Below are 16243 nucleotides of genomic sequence, written 5' to 3'. Positions count from 1 at the left end.
GATGAAAGGACTGAGAGCAGCCCTGCCAAAAAAAAAAACAAACTGGGCATACTGGTGGATGGCAAGCTGGACATGAGCCAGCAATGTGCCCTTGCAGCTCAGAATGCCAACTGTATCCTGGGCTGCATCAAAAGCAGTGTGGCCAGCAGGTTGAGAGACGAGATCCTGCCCCTCTTGTCTGTGCTGGTAAGGCTTCACCTGGAGTACTGCATCCAGATGTGGAGTCCTCAGTACAGGAGAGACACGGACCTGTTGGAGCATGTCCAAAGAAAGGCCACAAAAGTGATCCACATAATGGAACACCTCTCCTATGAAAACAGGCTGAGAGAGCTGGGGCTGTTCAGCCTGGACAAGAGAAAGCTGCCAGCTGACCTGGTAGTGGGCTTTCAGTATCTAAAGGGAAGCTACAGGAAAGAAGGGGACAGATTCTCTAGCAGGTTCTGCTCTGATAGAATAAGGGGAAATGTCTTCAAGCTCAAAGAGGGTAGATTTAGATATAAAGAAAAAATCTTTTACAGTGCAGGCGGTGAGGCACTGGAATAGATTGCCCATTAATGTGATTGATGCTCCATCCCTGGAGACTTTCAAAGTGAGGCTGGATAAAGCCCTGGGCAATCTGGGATAGCTGTGGTGTCCCTGTTCACTGCAAGGGAGTTGGACTAGATGGATCTCTGAGGTCCCTTCCAACTCTAAGGATTCTACAACTCTATGATTCTATAAAAAGCATACGTGGTCTATCCATTCTTGTGTTCCAGGCATCAGCTGAAGGTAAAGAGATTTATTTTCCAATACTTAATGAAAATCAATGGATTATTACCTGAACTATACTATAACTCTCTGAATTTAAAAAATAGTTAAAATTTGAGTGAAATGTCCTGGATGCTAGATATCATCTGTACTGTTTGGACTTAAAATCTGTGCTATTTGGACTCTGCTTTTACATCATTATTTTTCTTTATTACGTTTTCAAATTGTCACAAATGCTTAGTTTTTACTTTAAAGGTGCAAGAGGAGCACATCTTTTTCATTAGAACCCCACGGGGCACACTCTGTTCAGACAGTTGGCATCTTTGTAACTCATCACCATCCACCTTAAGATTCCCAATAACACTTTTCTGTAGTGAGTGATCTCATACAATCCAAACAAAACCAATAAGTTTTATGATGTCATTCCTTGTATCTTCAAAGTTACTGTTTCATAAGTTTAGCTGAAGTTAGAAATTACTTATTTCTCAGCAGATTTCCAACAGAAAAAAGACTGTTTTAATACAGAGAACAGACACAAATGTCCTCTTTTCATCATTACACTCCTTATTTCAGAACTTTCCTGAGTAGCACAGTCACTAGCTTCCTCTGAAACAGTTTGATCTCTGTGATGACTAAAATGAAAAAAAAAAAAAGGATGGCTTGACCATTCACATGTTTTTCATAATCGGGGAATAAGCTGTTCAGAGCTGCACAGGATGTGTCTCATTACGAATGCTGGTTCATAACCTCTGACTAACAAAGGACACGCAAGGCACATAGTTCCAACTGCATGAATTACTGTCATCCTTTTCTAGAGCATTGTGTAATCCAACTGAGATGATGAAAGTTGTCCAGGGCATGATCTAAGGGCCATCAAAATGAAAATTAAGCTTTGGATTTTCCATCAGAACCTTGAAAATGGTTGTACTCCAACTCAAAATACTGCAAAGTATAAAGGAAGCCAAAATCTCTGCAGAAACAGCTGCTCACTTGAAATTTCACCTCCTCTTGCCTAAGCTAATCACCTCTCCTCTCCAGACATCACTTCCTCATTTGTGGCCCCCATACCCAGAGTGACATTTTTTTGTGGGAAGGACTCTTTGCATAGTGAGCTGTATCTTCCTAGGACCTTCAGTGAGGGGGATGCAGTCGCACACTCTTTCCTTCATGTTAGGAATTTTCTGGAGGACATGGACAGCTAACACTCACCAGAATTCAGACAGAAAGAAAATGTGATGTTGTCTAGCAGTGAAAACTACAAATGGAGTAACTCAGTACTATTAGCAACACATATGAGTGTGTACAATAATAACAAATGCTATTGCATATGCTTTCTTTACGATTAATCAAAGTGAGATTCTGGGGTCTTTGGTCCCATGATCACTTTCACTTTTCTCTCATTATTTGCTTCTAGAATGGATAGCAGCTAGGAGGACTCCTGTAGATCTGATTTTATCCATTCACTTTTGAAGGCAGAAAAGCAATCACAAAGTGTACATCTACATAGTTAGGACAGGCTTCATCCTCAATGATGAAAGTTAAATTCAGACCATTTGAAATTATCATTAAGTAGTAAGGCTACACTGGCATACAGATAGTGCCTGCATTTTCTGGAGGTACTTGGACAAAACAGTTTGATACAAGAGAGAAGAGAGAGGCCAGGGGACAGGAAGGACAGTGTCAAGTGTAGGAAAAGACTGACCTTTCTATTGAAAAGAGGTCAAGGTAAAAGACACGATCACATGCTGAATAGTTTAGTGGAGGACCATTTGAATCTCTTTCATTGAATGATCTGCATATCTCGCAGATTCCCTTCAGAAGAGAGCAGGGAGAGGGCCCTGAGAGGCGGCATGCACAGTTCATGCTCCTGATGAGTGGAAAGGGAGAGAAAGACAGACTTGACAGAATAGACTTCCCCCCAGTGAGGACTCACTATTGGAGGTCGTTTGCTCTTAGTTCAAGCAGTTGTAAAGAGGTCCATTCACAGAAATAGAAAAACAGTGCTACTGAGAGCACTTGTGCAAAATCTGATACTTTGGTCTTTTTGATCTGTAGAAAAGTTGAGAACTTCTTGACTGTAACTTGTGAGGTCATGGAAGACTGAAAGAAAACTGGTATTCAGAATATCCAGAAATGACATTTCTGTCTCTTTAACTACCTTGTCAGTCTGTGCCTGGGTCAATACTTACCTGGATCAATGTTTAATATGCTTGGGTCAGTATTTACTTGGGTTTTTAGTAGAGGAATTCCATTTCAGTGGTAAAGAAGAGCTTACTTCAGGTGTTTGAGTATAGAATCGCTAAGGCTGGAAAAGACCTCCAAGATCATCTAGTCCAAAATAATAACTGCCACTGCAATGAGTGATGGGCAGCACCACCACAGAGGTGAGGTTTGGAAGAAATTATTATATGCAACACAGAAAGGAGAGACAACCAGTAGTATATTAAAGGGCACAGTGGATAACATACTAGGGAGATAGTGAAGGCCAGGCATGAGACTCAGAGCAGGTGGAGAGGGCGCCTGAGAAGCAGCCAAAAGAGGGATCCTGTTTCATTCTTTCCTACTGGGGATGGACACTTGACTAGCTGTTTCATGAGGTCTTTGAAGTGGATTTGCCTGCTCTTCTTCCTTACCACAGCAACCACAACAGCACTAACCACACGCTGGTCCTCAAAGCTGACATCCTTTAGAAGGCAGCCCAAGAAAAATTCCTTTTTTAGGAGACGAAAATTAGAACGAGGAAGAACCTGAATCTCTGTGCCACCAAGTCCCTGCAGGACAGATCCGATCTTCCTGCTTTGGTTTCATTCCTACAACTTTCTGGATTGTGATAAATGTCACACTCCTTCCCCACGCTTCCTAAAAACAGTTTTCCTTTCCACTCTTTGAGAGGAGATAATGTCAGCTCTAAGCTCTTCTGAGGAGCCCTGTAGCCCGCCTGACATCACTTGATGCCTGCAGGACATGCCTGTTGCCCAGCCCAGTCCCATGCTCCAGAAGCTCTTCCCCCAGGGTGCAGGGCAGCTGCATGTCCCCTTCCTGCACAGAATTCCATCAGACCCAGGCACAGCCATCAGCTGCAGACAGAAAGACTGGCTTGCTCTCCTGTCTCCTGTCACTGCTCTTTGAAAGGTCCACAAAATAAGCTATGAGCAAATGAAGCAGATGCTATCTATCAAAATTTAATAAAAATACTGTTATATAAATAACGTTAATATGCAGTTGCCTGTAACTTGCTGAGAACTGGTATTTGGAGCAGCGTGTATCTGTATAGGTTAGTTAAGTTGAACTAATAAAATCTTATAGAAACCAATTGCTCTAATCTTGCTTTCTTTTATATTGATTAAGTAGTTGTCAAAGTAGATCAGACCAAGAAGGACACTTCATCAATGCTTGGCTTTGCATATGGTTACGTTCCTTAAAATAACATAGTAACTTGCTATTGATGAGTTTTTGTTTGTTTATTTGTTACAAAGTTGTTTTTCTTGAGTGACATAGCAGGAGGCTATGGGAAGGAGAAAAGGAATATTTGTGTCAGAAGGGATCCTACATCCCCTTATAAACACACAATTTATCCAAAAAATGTTGTACACGGACACTTAATAGGGTACTGCACCACTGTTCAATCTCATAAGTCCGCACCCTCTCAGTTCCTCAGTTCTCTAGGTAGTCTGCAATTCAGGAGAGGCTGGACACCTAATACATACCTGTTCTTCTTGTTATAAACAGGCAGAATTAGGAATTTTCACAGTTCCTAAAGGCTGTGACAACTTCACTCATCTGATGGACTTTATTATTGAAAGAGGAAGAAAGTCATCCAGTTGTTTCAGACGGAGAGCCCTGAAGTCCACCCAGGAGACACCAAGTCTCCACTTGTTCCCACCTGGCTCTTTATATTTTATTAACTTTCTCTACTGCCAAAGACAGAAAAGAAAAAGAGGTGGCCATCCATCTCCTCCTGTGCCTCCAAACAAAGCGATGACTAAGCTATTTACTTATAACCACTTTCAACCCTGCAACAGATATCAGATCAAAAGTATTTCAGTTTTAGTGGGAAAGGATATGAATGGGCTTTGTGAAGCAAACTGACAACAAGTTTACCCTGACCTGTTCCTCATCAAAACCTTGCTTTGAAATGTTTTTAAACAAGCAGATGCAGCTGGTGACCAATGTTCAAATAACTGACATTGCTAAGATACAGCTGAGACTTCAGCAAGCCTCATGGTGACACTTCTGGACATAGATAAGGCTTTGTTGTAAGCATAAAAGCTTGGAACAGTCCTCATCATATGTAGAAAAATGCCACAACAAAAATCATTAAGAGTCTTGAATTCATTGGAGAGGCAGGGGAAAAAAGACAGAAGTAGCCTCAAGGTCCAGGGAGGAATAAATGATCCTTACTTTAAGAGTAAATATATATAAAGAAGCTGCAATATAAGGTTAAATCTGATTACATCCTTTTGCTATTCTGACCAAAACAAGCAGTAAATTATTCCACCATGTTTTCTTTTACCAAAGAAGAACAATTTTAAGAGCTGTTTTCTTGGCTCTTATTAAAATCAAACTAAAAAAAAAAAATCTAAAAAGTCAAGATTTCATTGTGTTTCTAAAAAATCAGACTTCTTTTAAGCATGCTTTGACATTTTACATGCTTTAATTTCAGAATTGCACCTGGTCCTAGCCTAGGGGCAGAAATAAAAGGATACAAGTCAAAACACAAAGACATAAGCCTCCATTATTTTGACAGGACAGTTAACAGCACAGGGAAGCTACACATGTTCACAATCTGTTTGAATAACTAAAAAAATAGTAATTATTCTATTTACTCCTCAGTTTGCCTGAATTTTTAAATTGTGCAACAATAGAGAAATTGCATTGTAGCTTCTGCTGATATTTGCATCAAAGCAGAGATTACTGATTAAATTTTAAATCTGGACAATGAGTCAAATACTAATGCTTAAAAAAGCCCCACTGTATCTTCAAAAAAAAAAAAAAGAAAGAAAGAAAAGGAGTTAAAACTAATTTCCCCTCTGCCTTGCTGTCCTGGTGAGAAAGCAGTAAAAAAAAAAAAAAAAAAAAGCAAAGTTTATATAAAGCTGTTTTAACCACAAATGTTAGAATCATTCAGCTAATAAAAATAAGATTTTCATATATATCAAAAACATGCTGACGTTTGAAGAAATCTGTAAAGCTCTTTTTTATACAAGATAATAAGAATATATTACACTATATACTGTTTACTTAGATAATGATTATAGCATAAGCAGAGGCAGGTTAATATCTGTATAAATAGTTTTACCTAAAGCTACTCTGTTTTTTTTTTCCTGATGTTAATCTCCACTTTGACTAGTTCTAAGATTAATTTTATATCCTTTCCTTGAATTACAACTATTATAAACAAGAAGAACAGCCAACCTTTTTTTTTTTCTCAGCAATGAGTCAGAAAAAAAGAAACAGTTAAAACCAAGAAAACTTTACTAAATATATGTTTTAGAAACCAAAATAAAATAAGTGATATGATTTACAGCAAAGCATCTGTCTTATAGTGTACAAGCAGTTTGGGATTCTAAACAGATGAAAAAAGAATAAAGCAAATGGAAAAAAAAAAAAAAAAAAAAGGAGGAAAAGAAAGCAAAAGAGCTGATAAAGTTTCTGGCTACAATACAGGAGACATATCATTACCATATGATCTAATGTGGGTGTCAGCCTGGATTGTGTTCATTGAGAGAAACCTTATTTTTTAACTGTGCTATGGAATAGAAGCAGGAGGGTTTTCCACCAAGTGACAGTCACTGAGCTGAACTTACCCCCTCCTCCTTTCCACACCTGCAAAGCCTTTTGCCTGGGTTGAATATTTAGTTTAATTACATCTCAGCTTTGAGAGCTCCTGTTGCAAATCCCTGGATTAAAAGGTACGGTTTTCGGTAATTCTCCTGAACTATGCTGCACTAATAAAACTTCAGGCAAGTCTACGGCAAAAAGTAGATGGATTTTAAGAGAAGCAAGGAAAAATCCTACTAAATGTTTAGCAGGGTTGAATGTTGTATCCAGCACTTTTGTTTCTCGAGAACATGTGAATGCGTTCGTAAGGACTGTACACATTTCCTACTGTTTATTTGACTGTTCTGTCTCTTGTTTTGATTTGTATAAGCACTGCTATAGTCCTTTCTTTTTCTGTACCGTAAACTTTTGCAGCAGCATGTTCTCTGTTTGCAAGTCAGTGTTTAGAATCTATGATGTAGTGAATGTAAAAAAGTGTTGAGTTCATGTATTTCTCGTTTAAACTGCACTCTGAGATATATTTTTCTTCTGTTCAGGTTTCTTTGTACTTATTACAAACTCTAATGAGTATAATTTTGATTTCAGAGGAAAAGATGTGTAGTAGATGGTTTAACAGGATCAGTGTACGCCTTTGTAATGTTAGAAAGCGCCGTGTTACTGTGTGCAAATGAGGAACCCATATTTAAAGAAGCTGCCTGTGAATGAAACAGTGGGAAAGAAAATCCCTGGATTTGAAACTCCTGTTAGCAGAGTTTAAATCTCTTTTTGACTCTCAACTGCTCTTTTTTCATACTTAGACTTTCTTGTAAAAAAAAAAAAAAGTCAAACATAAAACATAGGAGATTTTTTTTGAAACTGCATGTATTTTTTAACTCGTCTTTTGTGGCATTTTGAGAGATTTCTGAGAGTGGATGGACTAATATTTAAAAGATAAGGTTCAAGCAAACTGAGAAAAAGACCACCAGTACTGTGGTGACGTGAACTGATGAAGCATATTTCCAGAGCTATTTTGAATTGAAATGTGGCCAATTCTATGGTATAGTTTCCTCTGTTTGTGGAAAAGTCTTACTCACTGTAAACACATAATTAAAGCAAATTTAAACAGTTCTGTCTGCAGACATAAATATTGTGTCACAGACCTTTAAGAATTCAGGTCTTTTTCCTTCTCTATTTTTTTAAAGTGAAATGTAAACATTTTTTACTTGTACAATTTTATATCTAACTATTTCTGTCCATTTAAATGTGTAAAAAACAGAAATATACGTACCTACTGTAGGAAAACATATGAATGAAGATGTGTACATGTCTACTCTTATTTCCTGATTAATGTGTAGTTTTCATCTGCTGTTTTCTCTGCTGTGTGTTTGAATTAGATCCTTGATATCCTTTGTTGTCATTCAGTTCTTCTTTATGCATAACTTTTTTCTGAATTTGTTCTAGTTTTGATAAAACAGGAACCAAAGGAAAAGCTCTACTACGGGCATTAAATTAGATAAGTGAAATTTATCAATTTTTTAACAAATGTGAAGATGCTTCCAAAGTGCCCTCATTCATTTATTTATTTATTTACCCCTTGGGAGAAGAGTGTTAGTAAGTTAACTCCAGGATAAGATCCTGATTGTGCATTCTTGGGGAGGGGGGGGAGTGGTGCTTCAGTAGTGACACTGGAGAATTTAGAAGCAGGTTTTATTTTTTTAATTATTTTTTATTTTTATTTAGTAATGTGTAAAAAGGGACCTGAGAAAACTTTTGGAAAAATACTGATTGCCAGTGCCAGGGGCGGTGTTGGTGTCCAGCCTTCCTGATGTTTACTGGGCATTTTGAAATGGGCATCTTTAAAAACGCTCTGTACTTGAGTAGAGTTTTATTGCTCATTTTCACAAGGCAGCTTATTAAAATGAATGGTGATGATTTAGCAAGTTTGCATTCCTGTTTCAAACAATCAATTGCATTGTTATTTTACAATTTATGATTATGCCAGGAACTTGAATTAGGTTAAACCATGGCAAGAACACCCCGTATTAATACCTAATTTCTGTGACACCCTTGCTTGTCCATCAGTATCGCATGACAGGGCTGTATGCTGGGCATGGGACAGACCTGGTGTTGGTGGGGGCTGGGACAGGAGGATGCAGGAAGATGTCCCACCCAGGCTTGTCCCAGCTGCAGGACACGACTGAGGAGTTGTGTGAACAGAACAGGCTAAAAGATTGTGACTCTCCAGCTGACACTGGGGTCTGCAGAGTGCATGCAGTGGGTAGCATGTCTGGCTACTCCTGGAATAGAAAATACTTCACAGACTAAGAAATCCGGTATGTTTCTTATAGTGTTAGCAGAAACTATATTTTGCTCCATGTGAACTCACTTGGAAGCCTTTGGAACATCTGAAGAAGTTAGGTGCCTGTCTTTCTGCTAGGTAGATGACAGAAATGTAAACTCTGATGTTAACACTTGCATAGTTAATAAGGTCACCTTCCCATCCTCTCGTGACTGAGCCTCAGAAATTTCTGCAGGACTGCATTTTTGGCATCTGTATGTAAAAATTTGCAAAGGAAATTGAACTCAGGCACAGTACAGATTGTATCTAATTCCAGGCCTGTGATTTTTATTTGTTTAGCACTTTTTTCCACTTTTTTCCATTTCTGCTAGAGTACCTGGATGTTGTGTTCTGGAAAGAGAGGCCTCAGTCACCTGTGCAACAGTCACCTAGCACCAAATGTCCATGTTGATCATCTAGACCTATCTAGTATGTTTCAATAGAGTGAGGGAGACATTCATTCTCCCCTCCTCCCTCTCAATATTTTTAATCTCCATTAGTCCAAATGGAGCAGGGAAGTGCTATGCGATACTCCTACCTGTTAGCTAACTTTCAGATAGGACAGAATCCAGTTAACACCCAGAGAAGGCATCTCAGAGGTAAATTTCAATGATCTAGTTATTGACCTAAAGAAGCAATTGGACATCTTTGCTTTCACTATAAAGAACAATATCTGTAATCAGAATTGTGCTATTCATTTTAAGAAAAGTCTCCTAAATAAGGAACAAGACTGCCTTTCTATCATTTGATGACTTGAAGGCAGTTTTCTTTTTTATTTAATTGTGGATTGTTTATGCACCAATGAAAGGTTGCAAAACACAAGCTTCCTCATGTAAATTAAATAGTAAAAGAAGGTAATTTTCAGAAAGTAGGGTGCAGCCTTGATACAAAATCTGGAAACAACTGTTTTGAAATTCTTCCCTAGTGCACAGGCCTAAGTCCTGAGAACACATACTTAGCAGTTTTCCTTATTATTATCAGTGGCAATTCACACTTGTGTAAAGGTGCTCCTGTGCGTGAAAATCTGCAGGATGAGGCCCTGAAGTACCATTTGAATGTGTAGTGACAATACTGAAAGCAGCAGTTCAAATGTTTAAGCAGTACAAAGCATAGGATTTTCAGAGTGCATTTTTATGAGGCAAAATCCCCTAGCCAAAAACTTGGAAAGAAAGCCAAGAATATCCAGTGTAATGCAACACTGTGTTCCTTTTTACTGTGCTGTTTAAACTGGGAATTAAGAATAGCTTACTTTAAAAACTAAAGATCTTTCTCTCTCTCTCCCTCCATCCCATCACTAGATCTTACTCTTTCTCAGTCAGCTTTACTAGGATATAATTCAAAACACACAGCAAACTGACACTTTAAAAAAAAAAAAAAAAGATTTGTCAAGATACAAAATAATGCATTACAGTGAGTTTGGGAACCTCACATTCATCCCGAGGGAACAAACTCACTGCCATGAGACAAATGTTAACGAAATCAAATAGACTATTCCATTGGCAGAAAACATACACATGGAAAATGTGGCTTATTGTGTTGACTGTTTTGCATAACAAAGTTGACAGTGCTGCCTGTTCCTAATAAATATTACTCTAAATATGCAAACAGATGTATTAGAGGCAACTTTAAACACATCTTGTGAAAAAGAAAAAGGCTATTGACAAGCAGTTGTCAGACTGCTATCACATAACTGTCCTATTTTCACAGTTCAGTTTTCATTTATTGAAAGGAATAGTTATGCAACTGTTGGATGTGCTAGACCTCCTTCAGCAGGGACTGTGCAGCTATGGAAAATTGCTACTTTTGCTTTAAATTCTCTACTGTGGTTCCTAGGTTCTACCTGGAGTTGATGAACTGAGCCATGAGGCTAACTCTCCTCTTCATCCTACTGTTGCCAGTATGCTTGGCCACACCATTCCACCAGAAGGGCCTCTTTGACTTTATGATGGAGGACGAAGGGTCAGCTGATATGGCTCCAACAGATGATCCTGTCATATCTGGATTTGGGCCAGTGTGCCCCTTCCGCTGCCAGTGTCATCTTCGTGTTGTGCAGTGTTCTGATCTAGGTAAGTCCAGGAGTGTGTTCATAGGGTCTGGCCTGCGAGGCTGGACAGTTGTGAACACAAAATATTTTTTATATTTTATGTATATTTTATGCACGTACATTTCATTTGCTCTTTGAAGAACCACAGATCTCAGTTGCCCGGAAAATCGCTTTTCAAGGTTGTTTCTTCAAATGTGTATTAAATAAATTCAGTGAGGTTAGATGTGGGGATGGAAACATTTTAAAAGTTCTTAAATTGCACAGTCCAGACTCCAACACTCTTAATCATACTGTCAAGTACCTCAACATAGAAATCATCCTATTTCCATAGGATTACATGAGCATGGAATAACCAACACTGAATCATGGAACAATCAACCTTGGAACCAACTCTTTGAAGGAAAGAGCTTGGATACTCTCCAAAACAATGAACACATTTTGGAGTGCCTTATTAAACATCTTTCTTAGACAATGTTCAAGCTGAAACCACGAGAACCTTTTTCACAAACTCCCCTCACTCCCACATGTACAAGGGCTTGTCTGTACAGTAAGACCAGCAGAATGTGAAGCCATGCCATCCGTCACTTTATTCTGATTTTATTATGCAAAAATCTCTAGTAATGAAGTTGACTCCAGCAAAACTGCTTTTGGTTTGTATTTGGTGAACACACAGTGTAGAAAATTAAAAGATTTTTTTTTCTTTTTTTTCCTCACAAGGAAATTAGGCAGTTTATTCAATGAACAGACAAATAAGTTTTCTTATGATTTTATAGATTTGATTTTTTTTTAAATGTATTCTTTCTGCTGTTTGAATGTATTTCTGGTGTTTCTATTTTACTAAGTTATTGCATTGCCTTTGATAATTACTGTAAGTCATGACACAACTTTACCAAAGTTTAAAGGACCTGGGTCTCATTGTGGTGGTTGTTGTACAATTATAAAATGAGGGGAAAACATTAGTTACATCCCTTGACCACTGTGAACTTCTGTGAATTTTTTAAAGTAAGCCGCATAATTACGCAATAGATATGTTTGGCAAAGACCCAGTGAACAAAGCAAGCCAAGTTGCACAAACTAGCACAGACTAACCTACCCATGCATTCACAAAGCTTTTACAGTAATGGCTCTGTTGAAAGACGCTTTTTCATTATTTAGATGCTAGATAGTAGCAAACATGGAATGTCGAGTGGAGAGGAGGTTGCACCACATACATGAAGATCTTAGACTTTTATTTTCATACAATCATGGAATCATATAATTGTTTGAGTGAAAAGAGACATTTAGAGGCCATCCAGTCCAACTCCCCTGCAGTGAACAGAGATACCTACATCTAGATTAAGTTGCTCAGAACCTGGTCAAGCCTGGCCTTGAATGTCTCCAAAGAGGAGGCATCCACCACCTCTTTGTGCCACCTGTTGCAGTGCTTCACTGACCATTACTGTAAAAAACTTTTCCCCTATTTCCAACCAAAATTTCTCCTGTTCTAGTTTGAAACCATTTCCCCTTGTCCTATCACAGCGCACCCTGATAAAGTGTCTGTCTTCTTCCTTCTAATAGCTACCCTTTAGATACTGAAAGGCTGCTACTGGGTCTCCCCAGAGCCTTCTCTTCTCCAGGCTGAACAGCTCCAGCTCTCTCATCCTGTCCTCTTAGGGAGGTGTTCCATCCCTTGCATCATTATTGTGGCCCTCCCTTGGACGCGCTCCAACAGGTCCATACCTCTCCTGTGCTGAGAACTTCACATCTGGACGCAATACTCCAGCTGAGGTCTCATCAGAGCGAGTAGAAGGGGATAATCTTTTCACCTGCTGACCATCCTTCTTTTGATGCAGCACAGGCTAAAGTTGGCTTTCTGGACTGTGAGGGTATATGTCCCGCTTGCAATCCACCAGTACTCCCAGATCCTTTTCAGCAGGTTGGTGCTCTATCCTTTTGTCCCCCAGCTTGCACTGGTAGTGGAGATTGCTGTGACCCAGGTGCAAGAACTTGCACTTGGATTTGTTGAACCTCATGAGGTTCACCTGGGCCCACTGCTCAAGCTTGTCCAGGTCTCTCTGGATGCCACCCTGTCCCTCAAGTTTGTTGACTGCACCACACAGATTGGTATCAATCACAGACTTGCTGAGGGTTCACTCGATCCCACTCTCAGTGTCTCTGGTGAAGGTATTAAAGAGCACTGGTCCCATTACTGATCCCTGAGGGACACCACAGGGATTTCCATCCAGACATTAAGCCATTCATCACTACTCCTTGGGTATAGTCTTGCAACCAGTTCCTCATCCATTGAAAAGTCAGCCCATAAAATCTGTATCTTACCAATTAAGAGAAGGATGTTGTGAGGATCATGTCAAAGGCCATATTGAAGTCCCGATAGATGACATCAGTAGCTCTTCCTTTGTCCATTGTTGTAGTTATGTCATCATTGAAGAGCACTAGTTTGGTCAGGCTTTGATGAAGCCATGTTGGATGTCTCAGATCACCTCCCTGTCTTCCATATGCATTAACATAGTTTCCAGGAGGATCTTCTCTATGATCTTCCTTAGCATAGAGATGATGCTGAAAGGTCAGTAGTATCCTGGATCGTTCTTTCCACTCTTCTTATAAATGGATATGCCATTGACTTTCTTCCAGTCAGTAGGGACTTCGTCTGACTGCCATGACTTTTCAAATATTACTGAGAGTGGCTTAAACAATACATCAGCCAATTTCATCAGGACCTATACTTATGGATGTTCAGGTTCCCCTAGTGGTTGTGAACCTGAACTTCGCTTACAGCAGGAGGGATGCTGTCCCGAGTTTCCAGCCCATTCACTCAAGAGGTGTGTGAAGAACAGTTGCCAGTGAAGACTGAGGCAAAAAAGTTGTTGAGTACCTCAACTTTGTCCTTATCTATTACCTGTGTGCCTGTATTGCCCACTTGTGGGAGTACGCTGTCTTGGGCTTTCCATTTCTGGTTGCAACTGAAGAAGCTTTTCTCATTCTTTTTGCCTGGTTGGGCCTTGGCCTTCATGACCCAACTCTATACAGCCTAACATCATCCCTATGCTCCTCCCAGGTTGTCCCTACTTCCACTGCTTGTGCATTTTCTTCTTGCTCTCTGGTTTGACCAGCATGTCCCAGTTCAGCCATGCTGGTCTCTTGCCTTCCTTTCCTGACTTCCTATATCTGGGATGGAGAGTTCTTATGCACTAAGGAAAGCTTCCTTCAAGGTCTGCTAGCTCTGCTCAGCTCTCTTGATCTTGAGGACAGTTTCCTGTGTGGAGGACAGTTCCCCAGGGAACTGTAACTGTTGTTATACTGGATAACACTGTTGGAATTTAAGATATTTTAGGAACTTTTCCCCAGTCTGTTTCAATTCAGCTGAATTGAATTCAGTTTAAAAAGTAGATTTATTCACACAGGAGCCCTTTGTTTTTATAGTTGCTCCCACATTCATTCAGTTCCCCTTCACAGTCATGATTTCCAAAAGATTGTCCTGCATACTGTTGCTTCTGTGTTAATAAAGTTCCATACTGTCAAGGAGATTTGGGAATAAAGTGATTAAAGCCCAGTTCTGTATTAGCCAGATAATTTTGAGAGAGATAAGAAATACATTTTCAGCTTGATTTAAGCCCACACAATGCAGATACTGGAATGAGAAGACAGTGCTTTTGAAGCAGCTGGGCTGATAACATCCATCCTCTGGGCACAGAAAAAGAAAGATCTCCCTGGGGTTCAAATACATAGCACAGCAAAATAAGTAATATTTCCCTGGCAGAGCACAGGGAAGTTATAACCATTCAGTTTTCCAGCCTCGGCATGAAGTTTCATCCATCCCCACCACATGTGGTTACAACAGCCACTTCTGGGCCTGGCCCAAATGAGAGGTTCATCAGGATACAGGTTGGCCCTGAGGGCAGGGACAGAATAACTGAATATGCCTCTGCTCCACACTCTTCCAGTCTCAAGTCCATTTCTGTGTGACTCAGTCTCCATCTAGATCAGATTTACCTAATTACTCTAGGAAAGCCAGGAGCTAGCTCTAAGAGCTCAGCATTTCTTTGGGAACAGTGAAGGTGCTGCCAGGATGACCTAGCGTGCTTGCACCTCCCTGCAAACCACCGCTCCTGGCTTGCCTTAGGCATTTCCTACCCAACCAAATTAGTTATCTCTCCCCCCTAAAATTATCACATTTAATCATCTCGTCCCACGAGTACTAATTGAAGAAAAGCTGCAGGCAATAACAAGACTCCTCCCAAGGACTTATTAAGAACATACTGAATTAAATCTCTGTCCACAAAGGAAAACTGAAATCTGGATCCTGTCTTGCACTCACACTCTGGCCTGGAAGAAGAGGCCCCTTGCATCTGGGTGCAAAGGGCAGGTCAGAGAAAGGCATCTGAGAGACCTAACGTGGGCTTTCTCTTCCTCTGTATGCCTCATTTTGTCCTCAAAGGGGCATTTACTATTTTTAAACTCCTGTAGCATAAAGAAGCTCAGTACCTGTCTTAGACTTATGTGGGGGGAAAAAAAAAAAACAAAAAAAAAACCCCAAAATGCAACAGCTATTACATCCAGGATCCAGAGATTTTTTTGTCCATTTACCACTTCGCATGAGGATTGGATGGGAATATTAAAAAAAAGAAAGCCAAATTCTAAAAAAACAGTGAAAAAAAATGCCTGGTGGTCCAGTTACACTAGTGTCAGCTGAATTTTTTCATTCTTGTATTTTCAAGCTTCAGTCAAATCTTCCTAAGCACATACCTCTGAATTAATTTATTTTGCCTCCAAGCCAAAAGCTGAACTAGCAGGAAGGAGAACACTGTCTTCTCACACCCTGAAGAAGAATTCTCTCAGAGATGCAGTTACTGACATACTGAGAACAGGACCCAGTGTGCCTACCTCATATGAGATTAATTACCTTTGTGCAGTGGGCTCAAGATCTCTGCAATACTTTTATGAAAGTGCTGCCTTTTCTGAGTTTCCCTCCCATCGCTAAAAGGAAGTCATAGATTCACTTTTTAATTATGCTTCAGTGAAGACATTACTATGCCATAGCTGGATTTTCCATAGAGGTTACCATCTTCTTTATTAACATGCACTGCAGAGTGGCCAATATAGCTGGTCAGAGGAAGCTTGCTATGTTGCAAAATAATGAACGTAGGGAAGACATTGCTGTTAAGCAAATATGCCTCATGAAACCTTAGCAAGACTTAACAGTTCAGTTTAAGTCTCAGCTTCCCAAAGAGTGTCTCAAGCAAAGGCAGGAAGACATGTGTATTTATTTAGCAAATGTGGCAAATGCAGAATGCTCCCTAAGCATTCTCAGTGATGATGGACAGAGCTTTACTTCACCTTCAGATGAGTCTGACAGC

The 16243-nt window shown here is 39.8% G+C and overlaps 1 protein-coding gene across 1 annotated transcript in view; it reads left to right on the top strand.

The window, feature by feature from the left end:
• The first annotated feature begins 6500 nt into the window (after window positions 1–6500).
• DCN (decorin) overlaps window positions 6501–16243 on the top strand; it is a 37530-nt gene continuing 27787 nt past the window's right edge. The window contains exons 1-2 of the mRNA XM_003202126.5: window positions 6501–6659; window positions 10679–10911. Coding sequence (XP_003202174.1) covers window positions 10707–10911 — 205 coding nt within the window. The 5' untranslated portion in view covers window positions 6501–6659; window positions 10679–10706. The remainder of the gene's footprint in view (window positions 6660–10678; window positions 10912–16243) is intronic.

The sequence above is a fragment of the Meleagris gallopavo genome, chromosome 1 (genome assembly GCF_905368555.1).
Source record: "Meleagris gallopavo chromosome 1, MGAL_WU_HG_1.1, whole genome shotgun sequence".
Lineage (NCBI taxonomy): Eukaryota > Metazoa > Chordata > Aves > Galliformes > Phasianidae > Meleagris > Meleagris gallopavo.
This window is presented reverse-complemented; position numbering and strand designations above follow the sequence as displayed.